At 38.8% G+C, this 24,643-nt stretch overlaps 1 protein-coding gene across 1 annotated transcript in view; it reads left to right on the plus strand.

Moving 5' to 3' along the window:
* Positions 1-24,643, plus strand: part of DARS1 (aspartyl-tRNA synthetase 1) — a 75,349-nt gene that overhangs the window by 1,456 nt on the left and 49,250 nt on the right. The window contains exons 2-4 of the mRNA XM_070423074.1: positions 1,308-1,365; positions 6,471-6,563; positions 17,277-17,379. Of these exons, the coding sequence (XP_070279175.1) occupies positions 1,308-1,365; positions 6,471-6,563; positions 17,277-17,379 (254 nt within the window). The remainder of the gene's footprint in view (positions 1-1,307; positions 1,366-6,470; positions 6,564-17,276; positions 17,380-24,643) is intronic.

Genomic DNA, 24,643 nt, shown 5'->3' on the forward strand with positions numbered 1-24,643 from the left:
AAGGTAGACATTGTGGCAGAGTTATGTCATTTTATAGCTAGAAGGCTCTTAAGAGATCATTTTAGAGGTTAAGTGAGATTAAAATAAAAGATCACTTATCTATATAATAAAGCCTAAGTGACACTTAACCAGAACAACCGGTTGCTCTGATGCACACTGACCACCAGGGGGCAGACACTCAACGCAGGAGCTGCTCCCTGGTGGTCACTGTGCTCCCACAGGGCAAGCGCCTCTCAGCCAAAAGCCAGGCTCAAGGCTGGCCAGCAGTTGCCACGGCCGGGAGCCTCTCCTGGCTCCACTGCAGCAGGCGCAGTGGGCCAGGCTGAGCGTTAGTGGTGTGGCGCCTGGCTCCGATTCAGGCTCCTCTCTGGTCGCCTGCAGCTTGGCGGACTGCTACATCCCTCAGGAGATGTCCAACTTCTGGTTTAGGCAGTCGGACATCCCCTGAGGGGTCCCAGGCTATGAGAGGGATGTCTGATTGCTGGCTTAGGCCTGATCCCTAGGCTGGCAGGTGGACATCCCCCAAGGGGTCCCGGACTGCGAGAGGGCACACCACAAGCCGGGCTGAGGGCTTCCTCCCCCCCCCATCCCGCACAAATTTTGTGTACTGGGCCTCTAGTCTATTTAATAAATATAGTATTTTAAGAAAAGCCTGAACCCTAGATCTCATGTTTCCTGTTTCTGACTTTAAATCTGTAAAAAGAAATTTGATATATTGTCATTGTCACTTGCAACCTAGTATGCTGAAGCTGATTTTTAGAAACAGGAAGCTGGTGGGGGGGTTTTTTATGTTTTCCAAATGGAAAGTTGTAGTTAGCTTATATCCAACATCTTCAGTTTCTAAAAATGTGACATCTGGTGCTCAGAAAGCTTACCAAAAAATGTTGGTTCTCTTTGAACATCTCTTCCTGTAATAGGAAGTTAATAAAACTGTGGTGCTTCATCCTACTCCCTTCACAGGAAATTTATATCCCTCCTTTGAAGTAGGTTAATCTCATTTTGAAGAAGATAGTTAACGATGTGTTGTACATGTGTAAATTTTATCTGAGAATGCTATTATTTATGGTATATCCACCCAAGAGTAGTGATCTTTCAAACAAACTAGCCAGAAACTGGGTGCTTATCCTTTTTCTATAGAGTACATCTGTAAATAATATGACAAATGTCCACACTTTAAAACTACGACTCTTGAATTAATAAAGTGGTCCTGAAAGTGAAAAGGAATTTATTTTGTTGTTTGTATTTATGTGTTTACTATGCTATTATTTTTTTAAATAAAACGTTATAATGCAAAACATTTTTTGTAGGATTATGCTAAAGAAAGATATGGAGTATCTTCAATGATACAGTCTCAAGAAAAATCAGGTTAGTAGCTATGTGATAATAAATAAAGTTGTTTTTCTTCTAATTCCAGGGAAACTCTTCATGAAATTTTAATTAAGGTTGACATAACTTTGAAAAATGTAAATGACAGTAATAACTCAAACAGATGTTATAATCCTGTATAAACATTTGTCAGTTTGGTTGGGGTTCCTAATCTAGAAAGGGAAGAAAATACATTAAATGAGTATATTTTAAGAGTTAAATTATATTAAAAAGATATTCCTAAGTGATTAGGTAAAATATTTAAGATTTAACTCTGGCCCAGGAGATAAAAGAATGTTAATAGTAACTACCTTCATTGTATACAGCCTTTTTGCATGCTTTGTGAAGCTACCTTCTTTACTCGCCCCTTGATTTTATTAGATTTCTTTGAAATTGATTTGTCACATATTAATTGTTTCTCTCAGACCTGTAGGTTTTCTATTTTTAAACATTTGCCTTTTGTTTTTATTTACTTATTTATTTGTGTTTTCAATAGATTATCTTACTTAACAATCATTTTTCTTATGGTAGACACTCCAAAGTCCAAATTATGTCTTTCAGTCTTTGGTACAACTGCAGATCTTTAAGTTCTGGCCTATTGGAAGTACTTCTAACTTACAGACTTGCCTATGAATGTTATGCTTTGGAAATAACATATCTCCAGGTTAATTTTATTGTGATTTTGGATTCAATTTATTGCATGATCATAAAATCACTTTCCTTCCCAACTTTTTTCCGAAAAGTGCAAAATAATTGGCTAAAAATATACCATTTCCAAAAGATACAGATGGTGAAGTAAAATAATTGAATATAAAATGGGATAGAAGCAATATAGTTTGGAGATGACATTCCCCTGCCAGAGTAAGCAAGAGGGGTCATTTGAGACTTTGTTTTTAGCTTAATTATCTTCCTGAACTGGACTTCCTTCAGCTGTAACACAAAGATGCCCAATGGAGTTTCAATCTATTACGTAAGTCCCAATCACCCCTTGCCATAATTACTGTTCTCATTTGGCTGGCAAATCCAGACAACTGTTTTCAACTTATAAGCTCTCCCCACCAGAGGGAAAAAAAACTGTATGTTTACAGTAGCATAACAGTAAAATTCTGCCTTTGGTTTTATCTCTGCTAAAATCCTTATATTTTGTTCAGGCAAAGTTTCCTTCCCCATTTGCTTCCATTTCTCCAAATTTCTTCATTCTAATGCCAATGTCTTAAGAATGTGGAGGAGGCAATAGTTTTTTAAACTGAAACCCTACTGCCACTAATCAATCATTGGTGCAAGTGTGACATGTGCCTCAAGTATGTGTAGATATGTTAAAGGTTGAGAACCCCTATGCTAAATAGTTGGAATACCACATGAAAGAAGGGCTATTCTGTCCTTTTCAAAGTACTATTAAAGTTACCCTAATCATGACATTTATTTATGTCTCCTCAGATTTATGTTATGTTTCATTTGATTTTGAGTTTTATTGCCTAGTTATTAGTAAGTCATTGGTTTTTCAATTTTGGTATTTCCAAATCTGTCTTAAATGTTTATGCTATTCTGTCTGTCTTTTCTCTTTCATACTTTGCTTTGCCTAAGTTTACACAGCAGACTTGGGAGTTGGTTTAACTCATAAGGTCTGTTGGCAATGTTTTGTAGAAATTCTCTTGTGATACCCAGTGGCTTAAAAATTCCTCATTCATTGTCTGCTTTTGGCAGTGAGAACCATTGTATTCTCCTGTAATTTTCCTATTTGTTTCAAGAGACAAATTATAAGTATGTTTAGACAAAGTAGGTAGAATAAATATATTTGTATTGGTTTTGTGTTTTGGGGGTGGGTTTGTTTGTTTTGTTTTTCATCCTCACCCAAGGATATTTTTCCATTGATTTTTAGAGAGAGGGAAAGACAGAGAGAAATATCAATATGAGAGAAACACATCGATTGGTTGCCTCCTGCATTAGTTCTGACCAGGGCCAGGGCCGGGGCCGGGGCCGGGGCTGGGGCTGGGGCCAGGGCCAGGGAAGAGCCTGCAACCAGGGTACATGCCCTTAACTGAAATTGAACCTGGGACCCTTTGGTCTACAAGCCACTGAGCCAAACCGTCCAGGGCTTTGCTTAGTATTATAATTAGGTTTCACTGCACAAGATACAGTAGGTCCTTGGGTTACCTCGGAGATCCATTCCTACGGTGACGACGTAACGCGATTCGCCGTAAGTCAGAACCCACCTACATAAGCACCTACATCACTCACATGGAGCACATACACAGCAGTAATGAAGTGAAACAGTCAAAAACATTTAAAAGAAAGATAACAATTCCTGACCTTTACTTGTGGTAAATAAATAATAAAAAACATAAAGCACATATGTACATACGTCGAAATGACGGAACTTTTCTTTTTTTATAAATACTGTAAATGGGAGATGGCGACGTAACCACGAAATGACGTATATCAAGTCCAACGTAACCCGAGGACTGCCTGTAATGACAAACTTTATTAGTTAAGGCAACATAACCCTTGAGAAAGATCTTTAACTACTCTTGATGTGATGTGGTGTCTATTATTATGTTTTTAAGTAATACGTTTTAAATTTAATATTCAAATTGTTGCATATTTAAAAAATAAAATGATTTCTGGATCATTATTGCCTCATATCACTATGTTCACGTAATAGTTTTTTTGTTTGGAGGACACTAGATGGATATATTGGAGGACACAATTGTTGGGCCTCACAAACAGAATTTATTGGCTTACATAACTGTTCTAGGGCAGTGGTTCTCAACCTTCTGGCCCTTTAAATACAGTTCCTCATGTTGTGACCCCCAACCATAAAATTGTTTTTGTTGCTACTTCATAACTGTAATTTTGCTACTGTTATGAATTGTAATGTAAATACCTGATATGCAGGATAGTCTTAGGCAACCCCTGTGAAAGGGTCATTCGACCGCCAAAGGGGTCTCGACCCACAGGTTGAGAACCTCTGCTCTAGAGAAAAAAGGTGAGATGGCATAAGGCATGATTGCATCTAGAGCAGTGATGGCGAACCTTTTGAGCTCGTCATGTCAGCATTTTGAAAAACCCTAACTTAACTCTGGTGCCGTGTCGCATAGAGAATTTTTTGATATTTGCAACCATAGTAAAACAAAGACTTATATTTTTGATATTTATTTTATATATTTAAATGCTGTTTAACAAAGAAAAATCAACCAAAATGAGTTCTCGTGTCACCTCTGACACGCGTATCATAGGTTTGCCATCACTGATCTAGAGGCTCAGTCAGCATCTTTAAGGCTTTCTGTCTGTATTTCTTGGCTCTGCTTCCTTTAGGTTATTTGGCTTTATTCTCTCATCCTACAAACTCAGGTAGTGGGACAGATGGTGGCTGCAGCCCTGGGCCTATAGTATCCAGTGGTCTGCAAACTGCGACTCGGCAAGCCACAGCTCGCGAGCCACATGCGGCTCTTTGGCCCATTGAATGTGGCTCTTCCACAAAATGCCAACTCTTCCACAAAATACCGACTTCTGCGCATGGGCCATGAAGTTTCAATCGCACTGTACGTGCGCGCCCACACATGGTATTTTGTGGAAGAGCTACACTCAAGGGGCCAAAGAGCTGCATGTGGCTCGCAAGCCGCGGTTTGCTGACCACGGGCCTATACCATCCCAGCTCAGCAAGCCCAGGGGAGAGCTTCATTCCCAGTGTCTGTATATTAAGTCCCAGAGAAGGACTTTGATTAGCCCAGTTGGAGCAACATGCCTTTCCCTGGATGAGTCACTATGTCCTAGGGAATGGGGTACCAATGATATTACTGTAATTAACCAAGTTACTAATTAATTGGAAAGGAGCAAAGGGAAGGCCAGATGATATAGGCATGCCATTTGTACAGCTTTGCCAGAAAGCTGCAGTTTAACATGCTCCAGGTCTGCTCCCCACAGATCCTCGGGGGAAGGGTCTGGACAATAGACGCATGCCTGATAAGGTATAGGTGGTGTGGGAGGGTGCTTGTCTGTCAGTCACACCTGGGAGTAGGTTATTGGCCAGAATAGGCATGGCCACTGCTAGGGTGAGAAATCTGAGATACATAAACTGAACGGAGAGAGTTCTCTCTTGGCTGTCTTGTGCACTGGGCTCCCAGCTCTTGTTGCAGGAGACACTCTCCTTTGCACTTGGCCTACATGGCCCACAGTCACGTGGACCCCACACAATGGACTGATGGACTGTAACTAGCCTGATGCTCTGCTGGACTCAGCTCCACCATTGAATAGAGACTGTGGATACTGGCTTTGCTTTTAGCTCTGCTGCATCCCCAGCTGCACATTTCCAGAACTGTTTTAAGGGAAATAGGACTTTTAAACTGAGAGATAAAATGCTATACAGATAAAAATCACTCATTTTCCCGTGAGAGTCTTAAAAAACATTTTCTTAGGATATTGTAAGAACCCCATTCCCACTAGCAGCGGAGAAATTCCACCTGAGCAATTCTCCAATAATACCATGACTATCCAGGCCTGGCAGAAAAACCTCCCACGTACTGTGGCAGGCAAGCTAAAATACCATGTCCACTTAGGCAAAGGTGGATGAAGATAGATTGTAGTTGGCCTTATAAATCAATAAAATGTTCAGCACATATGCATTTTGAAATTCTCTTTGACTCCAGTATAGACTGAATTAGGGAATCGGGATTATCAGAAGGTTATTGCCGTAATTTAGACAAGTACTTTGGCATGGTGGCAGTGAAGACAATAGAATTGGATAGAGTTCTTTTTAATCCTCACCTGACGATACGTATTTTAGAGAAAGAGGAAGGGAGAGACAGAGAAAATGAGTGTGAGTGAGAAACCTCTCATACATGCCCTGACTGGGGATCGAACCTGCAACAACCTGCAAGCTTTTGGTGTATAGGTGACCCTCCAAGCAATTGAGTCTCCTCGTTAGGGCCTCGAGAATTGTATAAGTTTTAGAGATATATTTAGAAAGTACAATTCACAAATTAAGAAGGCGTCAGAGGTTGAAAACTAAAGTAATACCGAGCACTTATGCTCACTGTCAAATCAAAATAATTATGATCTCTTTGTAAATTCTGAATTACTAAATTTGTTTCATTTATTTGCTGCAGATCGAGTTTTGGTTCGGGTTAGCAATTTGACAATACAAAAAGCTGATGAAGTTGTTTGGGTGCGTGCAAGGGTTCATACAAGCCGAGCTAAAGGTAAGATTGTTTTAATGAGTAAAGAAAGGCCTTTTGTTAAGGAATCTAAATTTTTTGTTTTGCGTATATTTCACAGACTAAAGTAAATTTTTTTTTCTTTTAAAATATACCTTATTGATCCTTTACAGAGAGGAAGGGAGAGAGACAGAGAGCCAGAAACATCGATGAGAGAGAAACATTGATCAGCTGCCTCCTGCACATCTCCCACTGGGGATGTGCCCGCAATCCAGACACATGCCCTAGACCGGAATCGAACCTGGGACCCCTCAGTCCGCAAGCCGACGCTCTATCCGCTGAGCCAAACCGGTTTCGGCTAAAGTAAATCTTTAAAAATAAAACAAAATCACCTCTGTTTTCTTTTTTAAATCACTGTAAAATATTAGTCTGTGTTTAATTAATTTTAGATTATTATAAGATCGCCTTAAATATAAGTTGACCTTAAAAACTCAGATGAAACCTAATAAGGTATTGATTTAACATTTCTCATAAGTTTAATTTTTTGAAGTGAAGAGTGTTTTTGAGAAGCTTTTCATTTGTTAATATTCTTATATTTGTGATATTTAGATAGGGAGAGAGGTAGAAGAGATAAAAGGCTAAGACTGGGTTGCCCGATACAATAGCCATTGACTACATGTAGTTATTAAAATCCAATAGCTCAGTCACTACATGTATTTTGAGTGCTTATCTGCTGCAATGGCTAGTGGCTCCTATATTGCACAGACAGTACAAATACAGAATATTTTTTCTCATTGTAGAAAGTTCCATTGAATTAGCATTAACAACAGAAAAGAAGGATAAGCATAGTTTAGACAAACCTTAGTTCCTTATGGAAAATTGTCCTAACCTAAAGTGTTCAGAATTATCTAAAAATATTAATGACATTAGTTTATAACTTTTTCACATTTGATCATCCCTACAAATTTGTAATGTAGGCAGAACAGGCATTGCTATTGCCCTTTATAAATGAGGAGACTAAAACTACTTGCCCAAGTTCTCATAGTAATTGGTGGAATACAAACAAAATCTAGAAGCTTTCTAAAATACCTTCTGTCTCTCTAAGAGTTCATTGCTTCTATAGCATTTAATACATTCTGTAATATAGCATTTTTTACATTGTGTTTTAAAATATAGAATTAATATGGGCTCATTTTTTAAAAATATATATTTTATTGATTTTTTACAGAGAGGAAAGGAGAAAGAGAGAGATAGAAAGGTAGAAATATCGATGAGAGAGAAACATCGATTCAGCTGCCTCCTTCACACTCCCCACTGGGGATGTGCCTGCAACCAAGGCACATGCCCCTGACAGGAATCGAACCCGGGACCCTTCAGTCTGCAGGCCGATGCTCTATCCACTGAGCCAAACCGGTCAGGGCTGGGCTCATTTTTAAATCCCAGCATTTTATACATATGTCTCATGCTCTCAAGGTCACTACTTTAAGAATTTGTCTATTCTTCCAGTATTCTTCTCCCAAGTAGATGAATGCTAGTAGACTTTGAGAAGAATAGTGCTGGAATATTAACTTTTTAAAAATGTTGATTTGCCTTCCTGAAAGGTTGGGCTATTTATTCTACCAGTAGATAGATCACATTGTATTGTAATCCCTGATTTACTTTTCTTTCTCCCACTAGTGTGGGATCTTTGTTCTGTCCAAAATATACACTTTGTTTCCTGAACATGGTTATTTAACAAATTAAAAGATAGAATACATGCTACACGTAAGGCTGAACCAAGCATACTTCTCTTTACATCTATCTCCAAAATGGAACAATTTGAGTATCAATATGGATAATTGCAGTGAATTGAAACATATCAGATATGTTTAAATCTGTAAGTACATATTAATGCTAAGACAAACAGAAAACCTAGTTGGTCACAATGCAAACAGTTCATTATTTTGAAACAGTATCATTTCTGTATGAGTTGTATATCACTGGCTAACCAAATGGTAAATGTAGAGAAGTGTCTTTTTATTTTTTAAGGAAGTATCTCTTTAGAGAGGTATTCCAACTAATAAAATGAAAAAGAGCATATTAAACCATACCATTTTGTTCCTTATAAATTACCTAGGTACATTGATGGTCAATGATTGCTAATAACAGAATAGAAAGATAACCAGAAATATTTTACATCTATTTATGAAAGAACACAATACCATCCAATGAAATACTATTGCCTAAAAAATTGTTCCTGAATCTCATTAAGCCTTTAGATTAACTACCAACTTACAGGAAAAACATAGGACAAGGGAACACATATTAAGTGACAATGGTTATGAGCAAAAACAACCTTGTCTCTTCTACTAGTATAAATAAATAGAAAAGGGGGGAGGAGGCTATGAGTTTAAACAGACTTATGATTCTCTGAACTAATTACTTGTTTGTATCCTGATTTAAATATACAATAAAAAGATACTTGAGATTCTTGGAAATTTGAACATTGCCTGGATATTTGATGTTAAATATTTGTTCATTTTTTCGTTGAGATAATAGTACTGTGGTAACATTATTTTTAAAGGGTTTTATCTCTTAGGGGTTCGTACTAAATTATATATAGACTAGAGGCCTGGTGCACGAATTCATGCATGGATGGGGTCCCTCAGCCAGGCTGGCCATTGGGGCTGATCGGGCCAGCCAGTGAGGGGGAGGGGCTTCAGGCAGTTGGCTGGCTCGGGGGAGGGACCGCGGGAGGTGGGTTGGCCACAGGAGGTTGGCTGTGGGAACCCACTGACCACCAGGGGGCAGCTCCTGTGTTATCATTTGCCCCCTGGTGGTCAGTACACATTATAGCAACCGGTTATTCGGTTGTTTGGTCACTTAGACTTTTACAGTGGGGCCTTGACTTACAAGTGTCCTGACTAACGAGTTTTTCGAGATACGAGCCATCTCTTGGCCGATTTTTTGCTTTGAGTTGCGAGCTAAAATTCTGGTTACGAGCCAGCTTCAGATACCCCACCGCTAGTTGGCGCAGCGAACGTCACAGTGAACGCCACAACATCAGCCCAGCATCATGTGTCTCACTCGTTCACTTTTTGATTTGACATACGAGTAATTTGAGTTACGAGCTCCGTCACGGAACGAATTAAACTTGTAAGTCAAGGCCCCACTGTATATATATAGATGAAATACCATGGCTGGGGTTTGCTTCAAAATAGTACAGGCAGCCTTGGCCCGTTTTGCTCAGTGGATAGAGCATCAGCCTGCAGACTGAAGGGTCCCAGGTTCTATTCCAGTCAAGGGCACATACCCAGGTTATGGGCTCAATCTCCAGTAGGGGGCGTGCAGGAGGCAGCTGATCAATGAGCCTCATCATTGATGTTTCTATCTCTTCCTCTCCCTTTCTCTCTGAAATCAATAAAAATATATATATATTTTAAAATGGTACAGGCATTGAGGGATAAATGGATTGGGTTAAAGCTGAGATAAGAATGGCCAAGAGGATTATAGGTAGACATTGGTATCATTTACAAATAATGCCCTTTTCTTTCAAATGTTTATTTCATTTCATGTTGTTTCTCTTTACAATAATTAGATTCTTTCTAGTCCTGTAGGGATTTCCACAATTAAGGATTTTTTATACAGCAGAGATTGAAACTCCTGATGAGTTATTTCATGATTGTAGGTATTCTGCATAAAATGTCATTAGAAAGCAATACCAGATTTTAGAAAGTATTAAAAGAAGTTTTCTTCTAGTCCAGTTTTCTGTTGTCAGAAATAGATATTAAATTTTACAAGACCTTTTTCCAGCAATTTTTTCCCTCAAAATATAATTGGTTGAGTGTATTTATGTAGAGGTTCATTATACTATTCTCTCTGCTTTTGTGTTGGTTTGAAATTTTCTAGATAATAAAAAATGAAAAATACAGTTGGTCCTCATTGTTCATAGATTGTGTATTTACAAATTCACCTAGTTGCTAAAATGTATTTGTAACCCCAAAATCAGTATGTGCGGCATTTTCACTGTCATTCACAGACATGCTGACATGCACGTGTGCAGTGGCAAAACATTTGAGTTGTCCAGTGCGTCCTAGTACATTCCCAGCCGAGGTCAAACACAATGAAGCTCTGCCTTATTGAATCAGCTCTCATAAACAGGTGTCCTTTTCAGCATCTGTTTCATGCCACATTCTTCAGTTCTGTGCTTTGTGTTGGTGATTTGGCTATTTAATATGGCCCCCAAGTATAGTATCGCTGAAGTGTTTTCTAGTGTTCCTAAGTGCAAGGAGGTTATAAGATGCCTTACAGAGAAAGTATGTGTTAGACAAGCTTCATGTGAGCATGAGATACAGTGCTGTTGGCTATGAGTTCATGTTAATGAATCAATTCTATATATATTAAATAAGATGTATTTAAACAGAAACACACAAAACAAGGTCATATATTGATGGACTGATGAAAATATTGTGATCAGAGGCTCACGGGAACCTAACCCTGTATTTCCCCTAGGAGCAATAGTTCAATATCTGCTAATTCATTGTTCCTGGAGACTTTATGGAATATAAATATCACAAATAACAAGAATCAATTATATATTATTGTAATGATTTATAATAATGGGTTTCTTAATGTTAAACAATTTGTAGATACATGAAATAAACTGAATTTGGCAAAGGTGTGTGGTATTTTAGTATAGTACTAGATTAAGTTTCAGATATATTTTTGAAATTTTGCATTTAACCTGATCTTCATAACTTCTAATTGGAAAATCTTATTTTTTTAAGGTTATTTATGTGTGTGTGTTTAAGTAAGTTACCCAAATAACATTTTCACATGAATTTTTCAAAGAATACAAAAATGATATTCACTTTTTTCTTTTTTACTGTCTCTCATCTGCTTCAACATTTTCCTATTTATTCTTAATAATTTGTTCAGCATCTTTTCAAAAATCTTCCTTTTTAATGTATGTATATTCATGCACACAAACACAGATACATACAGTTTTTTGTTTTGTGTGTGTGTTTTAATTTGTCTTATTTTATGTAGATGACAACATATTTTACGTGTTATTCTGCAACTTGTAAAATTTTCAATGAACATGTTTCTTGGAGATTTTTTCCATGGTACTAGTTATAGATCTACATAAGGCAGTATTTCTCCAAGATAGGTATCTAGAAGTGAGATTGCTGGATTGAAGGGTATGCATATACATACTTAACCCTTTGCGGTCCAATTTTATTTTTGGAATTCAAACAGTCTGGTCCAAATTAATTGATGGGATTGAATGTTGAACCGGTTTGCGGTGTCGACCTCAGCCTCGACGTTGGACCTGATCCTAGCACCTGGTCTGTCGAGTCAGCCTCGATGTTGGACCAAAAGGGTTAATATTTCTAATACCAAAAGAACCTTTCAATAGCATTATATGTATTTATCCCACAAGTATGTGACTTTCTCCACATCTTGCTAATAGTGATTGTCAATGTTTTCTGTTTCTGCCAAAATAGATTATCTAGAAATAAATAAAATATTATGCTTTCAATTTGCTGCTTTTCCTTCCTTCCCATGTCTTACATTGGGAAAATGTCAATAAATAATGACTTACTTAGAATAATTCATGTGCTTTAACTCTAAAAGTAGTAACACATTAAAAGTGGACTTAGAAAAACAAACCATGGTAGCAATTTCAAGTAGAGTGAAGCTGTGAAAAACCATAAATAAGGAAATGGAAGTGTCAAAATCATAGTGTCAAAAGTATGACGATATAGGATCCTGTTATGCAAACAAAAAAATCTAGTCTGTTTACATAATATCTGTATATTTTGCTTTAAAGGACAGTGTTTAAGATCAGATTTCTTATACTAAGTTTATACATTCCTAAAATCAGGTGTTTTATATATGTCTGTAACTCTTAATGATACCTTTAAAATTTGTTTCTTTCCATTGTGAAAGCTTATGAGCTTAAGAAGAGTATCAGAAGAGTAGTTGAAATATCAGTGGGTCCTTGCAAATTGTATATACGCTAGATGGAAGTCATTGGCAGTACATAATTCTCTTTCAATACTCTTTTTCCTAAAAACTTACTTTACTTCCAAAATAGCTGATTACTTTTGTTAAACAGGTAATTTAGGATTTTTAATACCAAAGGTCAGATCAACATCCATGCGAGAATATTTTAGAGAAAATAAGAAATGGAAAGTATTTAAAATAGTAAGGTCTTTGCTATTTAACTTCCTAACTGATTAACATAAATGATGAAGGAAAAGGTTAATGTTGGGAATCAGGAAGTTAAGGTACATTATCTAAATAATGAATACAGGAGCTTGACAAGATGAAAGACAGTAGGAAGAGATCAAGACATAAGATTGCCTCACATCTTTAATAAGCTAGTTCTTCCACAAAGGCCTCTTCATTAGGAGCCGTCACCATAATGGAGATGAGAATAAACCTTTTTGTTCTGACCACCTACCATGTTGGTTCTTTAGCTCAGAAATAAAGATTGTACTCCTGGTGTGTAAAAGAAGGTTTCCAACTTGACATTTCTCTAGAACAGTAATCCTGTGAAAATTTAAGAAAGAAAGTGCTGCTTCTAAAACCTTAAGAATCAAAGTTCAACACAATTTTTAAAAAAAATATATTTTATTGATTTTTTACAGAGAGGAAGGGAGAGGGATAGAGAGTCAGAAACATTGATGAGAGAGAAACATCGACCAGCTGCCTCCTGCACATCTCCCACTGGAGATGTGCCCGCAACCCAGGTACATGCCCCTGACCGGAACCGAACCCGGGACCCCTCAGTCCGCAGGCCGACGCTCTATCCACTGAGCCAAACCGGTTTAAGCAAGTCATATACTTTACATAGTGTTTCTCTTGATATTTCCAGTACCCCAGCTGATAACATACATAGTCATCACAATATTATTGACTATATTCCTTATGCTTTACTTACATCTCCATGACTATTTTGTAGCTACCAATTGTGCTTCTTTTTTTTTTTTTTTTTAATATATTTTATTGATTTTTTACAGAGAGGAAGGGAGAGGGATAGAGAGTTAGAAACATCGATGAGAGAGAAACATCGATCAGCTGCAATAAGCATAGGGATGTACTAGTATGTGTCTTTTCGATTTAGTGGAATGGCTGGGTCCTTCTTTCTCTCTTGTTATATAGCTTTTGCTTTAAAGTCTATTTTGTCTGGTATAGGTATTGCTACCCCAACTTTTGTTTGTTTGCATTTTCATGAAATATCTTTTTCTATCCCTTTATTTTTAGTCTCTGTGTGTGTGTCAATATGAAGTGAGTCACTTGTAGGCAGCATATGTAAGCCTTACCTTCTATACCTACCTCTTTCATTGTGTCAGCATATGTAAGCCTTACCTTCTATACCTACCTCTTTCATTGTGTCATTGTCTTTAAAAAGTTTTGTTTCTGATTAGAAAAGCAGTATATGCTTATTGTAGAAAGTTCAGAAAATACAGAGAAATATGAAGAACATAATAATTCCCTGAAATTTCACCACCCATTAGTAGCCACATTTTGGTGTGTTTGTTCCCTATATGTTAATAACTTTTTTTTCTTTTGTTTTTTTAACACCATCTCCCCTATACCCTCTTCTACCTCCACCCACCCCCTCATTCCCACATTCACCACAGTGTTACCCAGGCCCATGAGTTCTTTCTCCCCCCCCCGCCCCCCCCCCCCGCCAATCCTTCCACCCTGTCCAACACCCCCCCACCACAGCTGTAGGTCTGCTCTATGAGTCGTTCTCTACTTTGCTTGTTAGTTCACTTTGTTCATTAAATTCCACATGTGAGTGAAATCATATGGTACTTGTCTTTCTCTGGCATATTTCACTTAGCATAATGTTCTCTAGGTCCATCCATGCTGTTGCAAAGGGTAAATTTTTCTTTTTTAGGCCCAATAGTCCATTATGTTAAGGTACTATAGCTGTTTTATCCGCTCATCAATTGATGGACACTTGAGCTGCTTCCAAATTTTGGCTATTGTAAATACAGCTGCAATGAACATAGGAGTACATATTTTTCAAATTAGTGTTTCAGGTTTCTCTAGATAAATTCCCAGAAGTGGAATTTCTGGGTCATAAGGTAGTTCCACTTTTCATTTTTTGAGGTAACTCCATACTGCTTTCCACAATGGTTGCACCAATCTGCATTCCCACCAACAGTACACAAGGGTTCCCTTTTCTCCACACCCTCAACAACACTTGTTTGTTTATTGATGATAGCCATTCTGACAGGTGTGAGGTGATATCTCATTGTGGTTCTAGTGTGCATTTTTCTGATGATTAATGACTCTGAGCATCTTTTCATATATCTATACTGTTTACACAAAATCGAGATCATATATGGTTTTATTATATTTTCACACAGTGGTCTATCATGAGTATCTAACAAATATTCGTTTTATATTCCAAACACCTGACATACTTTTTGCACATAGTAATCCAGCTGTGAAATAGGAATGATAATCCTCAAATAAATAACCAATGGTAGTGCTGCTATTAATAATAGTAGTAAACAGTTCATACTAATTAATATTTTATATTCACATTTAATATTAATTGAATGTCACAACTCTAAATATATTATTTATATAACTTTCAATATTATTTAAGAAACATCAAGAAACTCCATGAGTTATATCTATTGTTTTTTTTCCCCTTTTGCAGATGAAAAACTGAGGCATAAAGTGGTTTAATAATTTTCTCAACAGGCTCCACCCTTGCCGGTGGTTAGAGCACTGGCAACAAAGGGTCAAAGGTTCGATTCCCAATCAAGGATAAATACCTGAGTTGCAGGTTCTATCCTGGCCTGGTCAGGTGTGTGCAGGAGTCAACCAATCAAAGAATAATAATTTTCCCACAGGCTCCTTCATAAGTGGTGGGCTGAATGTGATCCTGGGTCTTTTGATTTCAGAGCTTTTACTTTTTACCAAACCCTTATACTAAATGTTACCCCTTAGTGCTGACCCAGAGACATTTTCCTGTGCTCGCTGTTTATATGCTCTATAGAGCTCTCCATTTTCTCTCAAGGTCTTTTGTGTGGCATTAGAGTTCATTGCATGACGGCTTTGTAGTACAGCTAAGTCTGTGCTGCCTGTCTGTCCTGTTAGAGAAGCTAAAATACTTATAAATCATGCTGCCTTCCAATTCATGCTAACACTTTGTTCTAAGTGGCCTAATATCTGGCTATAGTTTCAGTAGTTCCTGGGATAATGTCATTTTGATCCACCTGCAGATTTCTCTCTAACTTCATCAATCTTTATCTATTCAGTGTCTTAAAATCCCCTGAATTTATTATACAGGGAACTTTCTTAAAAACTGTACTTTATGACTGGATCATATTCCAAAGGAAGGAAAAAATGAGTGTCTGTTTAGTGGTAAAACTACCATATATGACTCAGAAGTCCATAGATTATGTTTGTGTTGGCACTTTGCTTACAATCTATCTTTCTTTTATAAATTCATGATTACTGTCTGATTTTCTTTTGAAAATAGTCTATGTTGAAAGTAATAACTATAAGTCCACTTGCATTTTTGCTTTTTTTTTTTCAAGGCTAGTTCTCAGTATAAAAAGGAATAATTCTCAGTTTAAAAATCAGATCATCTTTTGCAGTTTTATAAGACAAGCTGATGAGAAAAGTGGTCTTAAAAAGATTTACCTGGTATTATGAGGAAATAGTTCCCCCAAACTTGACAGAGACTTAAAAAGAATCTGCTTTGGAGGAAAAGGATGTCACAAGGATATATAGTTACTAGAATCTGTTATGAATAGTTGTTTTCAAAAGATTAAGAATAAGGAATGATGGTTCTTTAATGAAAGGAGGGGGAAATCAAGAGGCCCAGAATATATAAAAATAAAACTGGCTATAGGGCATAAAGAGAATGATCTTTCATAGACAAAGTAACTTACTTGGAGTAAAAGAAAAATTGAGAACTATTACAAAGGATGAAAGATTGGGAAGACGATAAAGGAAATAGACCATGAAAGAAACTAGCCCAGTGATGGCGAACCTATGACACGCGTGTCAGAGGTGACACGTGAACTCATTTTTTGGTTGATTTTTCTTTGTTAAATGGCATTTAAATATATAAAATAAATATCAAAAATATAAGTCTTTGTTTTACTATGGTTGCAAATATCAAAAAATTTCTATATGTGACAGGGCACCAGAGTTAAGTTAGGGTTTTTCAAAATGCTGACACGCCGAGCTCAAAAGGTTCACCATCACTGGACTAGCCTGTCATTCTAAATGCTCTTTAAATGAACTCTGGTAGAAAGTAAAATGGACCATCCCTATAAAATGCTTGTGTTCTTATTACTAAGTTCTTTATTAGTACTTCTGTGCTTGCATCATTGAAGCTCCCATGGTGGTTAGCACAGTGCCTTTGGCTATAGAATATAATAGCTATTGAATGAATGTTGAAAGTGATCTGAAGTTATTTGAAATTTGTTTAATAAATCAATGCAATAACAAAATAATTTCTTTATTTGTAATATTTTTTAATTAATGATTTGCCTGTGTTCTCATAACAAACATGTTAAAAGCATTATTTTACTCATAGCAGGAACTTGGGTTTCTTTAAAGTTTGTCAATTGAGGATGAGTATTTTGTCTGTAAAAGCCAGATATATGTGTGTTATGAGCCTGATGAATATAGTAAATTTTGACCCAAATTTAAAGTAGATAAGCATTTTTTTTCTGTAAAACCTGAAGTAGCATGTCCTTAATACATTTGTGTTCTTTCTGTCTTATTCAGGGAAGCAGTGTTTCTTAGTCCTACGTCAGCAGCAGTTTAACGTTCAGGCTCTTGTGGCAGTGGGAGACCATGCAAGCAAGCAGATGGTTAAATTTGCTGCCAAGTAAGTAAGCAATTATATCCTGTTGTCAGAATAAACAATGGTGGGAACCAAGACTCCCAGGGATTTGGACCATTTTCATACATTAACATCAATGCTTCGTTTGTTTAAAAATGTAGTTATTTAAATTGTCGGTTCAGTGTTGCTGAATACATTAAACTTACAAAAGAGAAAATATGGAGCACAGGCTTAAAATTCATTGGGAACTGCTGAAGCAGCACTCTCTACAGACAAGTCACATTTACTTTCAAGTAGAGTAACAAAAAGCCTGGCAGCCTCCACATAGCAAAGCAACTTTATTTTGTGGTGTTTGGAGCTTCATTTCCTCTCTCCCTCCCTCAGTTTCTGATTTGCATATTGAGCAACAAGTTTTCTAACTGAATAAAAGTGTATAAAATAAAATAATGTAGTTTTACAACTGATTCCCTCCTGAAGGATTTTTTAAAAGGTAAAAATTGCTTTGTCTCTCCAAAAGTCTTGCTGTCTGGCTCAGAGTTCCAGTAGAAGAGCATTGTTTTGTACAGTTTGCAAGAAATGGGATATTGAGATAGTGTAGTGGTTATACATGCTATAGTTCTAAGTTAATAATAGTTGGTGATATGCCTAGTTTTGTTCATTTGTATGTTTTTCTCAATTTAACTGAAATTTTATTTCCATGATAATGATCAAAGAAGACTTGGAAAATGGACGATCTTTACATTTTAAGTAGTAAAGTATTTCATAGGCATAAATGTTTTTCAAAGAAATTCAATCTAAAGTAAGAGTATATTTTTTCTATTGATTTTTATGTCTGTTCTTTAGATGTATGCTTTCAAAGATTGAGTTAATACACATAGAATTATCAATTTATAACTAGGAAAAAACTAAAAAATTATATAATTTAAGACTCTAATTTATGTTTGGGGCCTTCATGACTCCTCCAGCATAGTATTTTACATATAGTGGATGCTTAGCCACTGGTTTTGGTTTAGAGATTTATTTATCAAATTTAGTTTTATCATCTTATATCACAGTGTTTTGATATAGTAAATGCTCAGCAACTGGTTTTAGTTTAGAGATGTACTTATCAAAGTTAAGGGGGTTTTTTTGTTTTGTTTTAAATATATTTTTACTGATTTCAGAGAGGAAGGGAGATGGAGAGATAGAAACTTCAATGATGAGAGAGAATCATTGATCAGCTACCTCCTGCACACCCCACGCTGGGAACCCCCAGTTGGGGTATGTGCCCTGACTGGGAATCAAACCCTTACCTCCTGGTTCATAGGTCGATGCTCAACCACTGAGCCATGCCAGCTGGGCTCAAATTTAGTTTTATTGTATCATAGCAATACCTGCACTCTGGTTTAAAAACTCCAATGCCATTAATTACATGGCTTCTCACTGGTGAACTCAATAGTATTAGTACTACTAGTACAGTAACCCCATCTCTTCCTCCCTCCCACTCCTGATGCCCAGAGACTGTCACTTTCATCTCTTCTACCTATATCTTTTGGTATTTAGGTTTGCAGATTTCATGTCATAGTCTGATAAGGTTTGTGCCTTTTAAGGTCAATCTATGTTCTATGAAGTGGGGCATAAATAAGCTTGGACCCTAGAAATAAATGTTATATAGATAGCCTTTATATAGATATAGATATAAATGTTATGTAGATCGTGAGCCCCTGGAAACCACAGACGTAGATGCTAAATTATATTTAACTAGAGGCCTGGTGCATGAACTCGTGCACCAGTGGGGTCCCTTGGCCTGGCCTGCAGGATCAGGCTGAAACTGGTTCTCCGACATCCCCTGAAGGGTCCCGGATTGCGAGAGGGAACAGGCCAGGCCAACAGACCCCAAAAGTGCACTATCGGGGCCGGGGAGGGACTGCAGGAGGCTCCAGGGTGTGTCCGGCCTGTCTTGCTCAGTCTTGATGGGCCGGACTCCAGCAGCAAACTAACCTACCGGTCGGAGCGTCTGCCCCCTGGTGGTCAGTGCACGTCATAGCGAGCTGTTGAGCAGCCCTAGCATATCATTAGCATATTACGCTTTGATTGGTTGTTCAATTGTTCTGTTCAGTCTATTTGCATATTGTCATTTTATTATATAGGACTAGAGGTCCGGTGCACAAAAATTTGTGCACTCGGGGGGAAGAGGGAGGCCCCTCAGCCCGGCCTGTGCCCTCTTGCAGTCTGGGACCCCTCGGGAGATAACGACCTGCTGGCTTAGGCCTGCTCCTGGGTGGCAGAGGGCAGACGCAATCCCTAGGTGTAGCCCCTGGTCGGGCTCAGAGCAGGGCTGACTGGGGAGTTGGGGCGCCGCCCCCTGTCATGCACAGAGCAGGGCGGATTGGGAGATTGCGATGCCACCCTCAGTCACGCTCAGGGTAGGGCTGATTGGGGGGTTGGGGCACCGCCCCCTATCACACTCAAGGCAGGGTCGATGGGGAGGTTGTGGCACCACTCCCTGTGACGCACAGAGCAGAGCCAATCAGGGGGTTGGGGCGCTGCCCCCTGTCACGCACAGAGTAGGGCCGATAGGGGAGTTAGGGCACCGCCACCTGTCACACACATAGCAGGACGGATCAGGGGGTTGGGGCGCCACCCTCTATCACCCACAGAGCAGGGCCAATCAGGGGCTTGGGGCGCCGCCACTCTTACACTCAGGGCAGGGCCGATGGGGAGGTTATGGCTCTACCCTGTCACACACAGAGCAGGGACTGTGGGGGGAGGGGGGGTTGGGGCGCCGCACCCTGTCGCACACAGAGCCGCAGGGCGATCAGGGCGTTTGGTCCCTGATCTGGTGCCAGGAGGCCTCGAGGCTCCGCTGATCCCAGTGCTGGGAGGCATGTTACCCTTTTACTATATAGGATAGAGGCCTGGGGGCCGGCTGGTTTGCCCTGAAGGGTGTCCTGGATCAGGGTGGGGGTCCCCACTGGGGTGCCTGGCCAGTCTGGGTGAGGGGCTGAGGGCTGCTTTCAGGCTGGCAGTTGACTGAAGCTCCCAACCGCTCCTTTTTTTCTTTTTTTTTTTTTATTCTGGGCCAGCTTTAGCTTTGGCTCTAGCTCTGAGGCTTCCGCTGCTGGAAGCAGGTATGTGGTTTGTTTGCATTCTATAATCGAAACAATGTATAACTCCAGCTCTGAGATCCTGGCCGGCTGAAAGCTGGTTTCTGGGGTTTTATTTGGCTTCTATATTTGTTACAATGTTTCTTAGAGTTGCAGCTCAGAGGCAGGCAAGTCAGGCGGGGAACGTTGGAGTCTGCAGCCACTGGAGCAAGCAAGCCTCCTGCCGGCTGCCATCTTGGCTAACAGTTAATTTGCATAAGGATATGCTGATTAGCCAATGGGAAGGGTAGCGGTCGTACGCTAATTACCATGTTTCTCTTTTATTAGTGTAGACTAGAGGCCTGGTGCACAAGATTCATGTACTCGGGCAGGGGGGCACTCAGCAGCCTGGGAGCCCCACAATTGATCGCCCCACAGAGGGAGGCCCTGCCCACCCACCACAGTGCTGCCAGCCAGATAGCCTGGGCCTCCCTCTTTGCGACTATCGATCATGGGGATCCGTGATCGATCGCCCCCCAGAGGGAGGCCCCACCCACCCGGCCAGGTCTGTGCAGTCAATCACTGCACAGAGAGAGGCCCTACCTACTCGCCGCAACACTGCCAGTGGGTAGCCTGTGCCTCCCTCATGGAGACCTGCCCCCAATTGATTCCCCTGCTGGCCGGTGGCTTGGTCCTCTCTCTGTGGGGTGATAGATCGAGGAGCCCCCTCTTTAATCACCCCGCTAACCAGTGGCCTGGACCTCCCTCTGCAGGACGATCAATCCTGGGGTTCTGCAGAGGGAGGCCCCACCTACCTGCCACAGTGCCGCTGGCCGGGTAGCCTAGGTCTCTCTCTTTGGGACAATCGACCAATCACATCGCACCAGTTTTGGCTGACCTGGCGCCAGTGCGTGTCATAGTGTGGTCTTTCAGACGATCGTCCAGATGGTCGTTTTGCTGTTAAGTCAATTTGCATATTACACTTTTATTATTACAGCTTGGTTCTGAAAACTAATATATGAAGATGACAATTTTATTTAGAATATATTTTTCCATTAAACTTCATTGTAACCTCAGGATTATGTTCCTGAAGGAAAGATTCTAGTCTAAAAATCTTGTTAAAATCCCACTTACCCTTGATATTTACTAAGAGGCATTTACTAATAAGAGGATAGTCACTTCATTTGATGTCTTTAGAAGTAAACACATCAAAATAGTCCACAAATAGTTATTTTTTTACTAGAGGCCTAGTGCATGAAATTCGTGCACGGGGGGGGGGGGGTTCCCCTCAGCCCAGCCTGCACCCTCTCTAATCTGGGACATCCATCTCACAATCCTGGACCACTGGCTCCTAATCGCTCATCTGCCTGCCTGCCTGATCACCCCTAACTGCCCCCCCTGCCGGCCTGGTCACCCCTAACTGCCCCCTCCCTGCTGGCATGGTCACCCCTAACTGCCTCCCCACCCCTACCCCCACCCCCGGCCCGGTTGCCCCATGTAGCCTGCTTGTTCAGTTGTTTGGTCGTCCCTCACTAACCCCCCTGCTGGCCTGGTCGTAGGCAGCCATCTTGTGAAGGCATGAGGGTTAATTTGCATATTACCTCTTTATTATATAGGACAATTTTGGATCTTCTCAGAGACTCCTGGGACTCGATTAACAGCAATTGACCATGTCAGATAATCAAAGCTGTAGCTGGAAGAGCTATTTGTATATGGTCTCTCAAACAGAAATTAGTTCACTGATGCCCTCATAATATATTAATTAAAGAAAGGCTTTCATCTAAATGGGAGAGTGTAAGAAGGATCTTCTAGGCAAGAAAAGAATTCAGCTAACTCAGCCATACTACAAAATCCTTAACTGTGGCTCATATGGACTTTCTGTTTTGAAGCATGAAGGATAATCCAACATTCAGATACAGCACCAGAATGATAGTAATACTATAATTATTAACTCATATTTTAAAAAACATTTGAGAGTAAAATCTTTATTTGTGAGTTTTCTTCTAAGTGAGTCTTCTAAGTTATTTGGTTTTAATTCTTTTCTCTCTTTAGTGTTATTCTTTATAATTTCTGCCACGTTAGTTGGATTTGAACAAAATAGTCCAATAATTTATTAAACTAATATTTAGTGATACATACAAGCTCTTTCTGCTCCCTCCTAAGTCTATACTTGCTAGAAGCTTTTTATTTAAGTCCTATTTTTATCTAATATCCTAATGGCTTTCTATTTCCAACCATGTCCAATATTAATTCTGCCTGCTGGTTCCCTCAGTACAGTGTTATTTGTCACTTCTTCCCAAGATACACTCTGTGTATCTGCAGTGGCCTCTATTCTTAAAAGCTTTGGCTTTATTCATTAAATCCTCACTCTTTGTCACTTAGTTTAAGCCCATGTCTTTCATGATCCTCATTGATGGGTTTCTCTTTGCATTTCTTTGGGGTCCACAGATATGTTTCCTAGGAGGCTGAAAGTTTTCTAGATTTTTAAAAATTTCAGTGTACATTTTTATTATTATCTTAAAGTTATATAAGGGTATTATTTTACATTTTAAAGCCTAAGTTATAACAAAATAACTGTAAATTTAGTGCTTCCATTTAGTGTTTTCTGTCAGATTTACAATTTTGTTCATGCCAGCTGAAGCCAAATGATATCCACGCTCTGTACAAATGAAGATTCCACTGTATTTGAACAGTAGTACATGCTGAATGAGTTGGGTTATGAGGTGATACTTCATAGTTAAGAGGCATCCTGAAGTTTTAAAAGCCTGTGCCATTCAAACAGATTTATTGAATCCTACATTTATCTGTATAAGGGCAGCAGAATCACTAATAGCATAGTAGTTTCCATGCAAGGAAAAATGTTTCTATTTCCAGTTCTAATAGTTATCAGATTGAATACCCATTTGATTAAAACTTCAATTGACAATGCAACGTTATTAACTTTCACATGAACATGAACGTTTTATAAAATTATCGACTAATACTTTATTTAAGTTGTCATTCTTGGATTGCTCTTTACAGAATTTTGGTTGATGATAAGGCCTAATTATCCTGAACCAACCTCAGAGTTAATGTCTTATGTAATTGTGAACAGGCATTCTTCACATTACTGGAATTAAAAATGCAAAAACATTAAATATAGAACTGGATCTGCAATTACAGCTTTATACAGTAAACCCAAAAGTCAGCAATTTAGTTTTCGCAAGCTTTAAATTAATACTGTTTATTTGAATTTTGTGTCTTTATACTTGTTTTTATTTTGTTTAAATTTTTATTTTGATTTAAAGTTAAGAACTATAAGTGTAGGCATTTATACTAGTTTTATATTTGTAGATATTTAAATAATACAGTAAAACTTGTTTAAGTGCTCACTAAGGATTCCTGATATTTTTGTTCCACTAAAAAGAGCCCATGCAGTAGTTTGGGAACCACTGGTCTGTGCTATATTGAGTAGTGTTTAATTCTTACCAAGCTTATTTTGAACTTAAAATTCTTGACATTTTTGGTGAAGAAAAATGAGTTCACAAAATAAGTCATTATGGAACTACTAGTATGATTTAAATCTTTAATTTTTATAAAGCACCAAAGGCCAGCTGGGTGAAATAGAGGGCCAGAGAGCCCAGATGCTTGGTCCCCACCAACTAGCCATGTGATTTCATAAATTGTTTACTGTATTTAGTCTTACTTCATTTTTAGAGCTATGACCCTTCTTTAAAAATCTTTATTTCTACCTGCCTGAGAAATATAAAAGTATGAGATTCGGTATGGTATTAATTCACTATAATTGCAAGAAGTTACTTGACATGTAAAACAAGCCTATGCCTGCCTTAGAATTTGAATATAGATTTTTATTAACTAAGAGTAGTTTAATATTTAAAAAAATAATTTATCCTTTTTGGGTTCTGTTTTTTACTAGCAAAAATACATGGTTTCTCATGTTCGGGCATTTTGAATTCTTTCCTCAATGATTTGTACAATTTAATTTACATCGTTGTGCTATATTGAGTAGTATTTTACTAAAAAAATAATTTACAGCCCTGGTCGGTCTGGCTCAGTGGATAGAGCGTCGGCCTTCGTACTCAAGGGTCCCAGGTTTGATTCCGGTCGGGGGCATGTGCCTTGGTTGCGGGCACGTCCCCAGTGGGGGGTGTGCCGGAGGCGGCTGGTCGTGTTTCTCTCTCATCGATGTTTCTAACTCTCTATCCCTCTCCCTTCCTCTCTGTGGAGAATCAATAAAATATATT

The sequence above is a fragment of the Myotis yumanensis genome, unplaced genomic scaffold, assembly GCF_028538775.1.
Source record: "Myotis yumanensis isolate MYYU_CA2020_CCGP unplaced genomic scaffold, mMyoYum1.0.hap1 SCAF_8, whole genome shotgun sequence".
NCBI classification, from domain to species: domain Eukaryota; kingdom Metazoa; phylum Chordata; class Mammalia; order Chiroptera; family Vespertilionidae; genus Myotis; species Myotis yumanensis.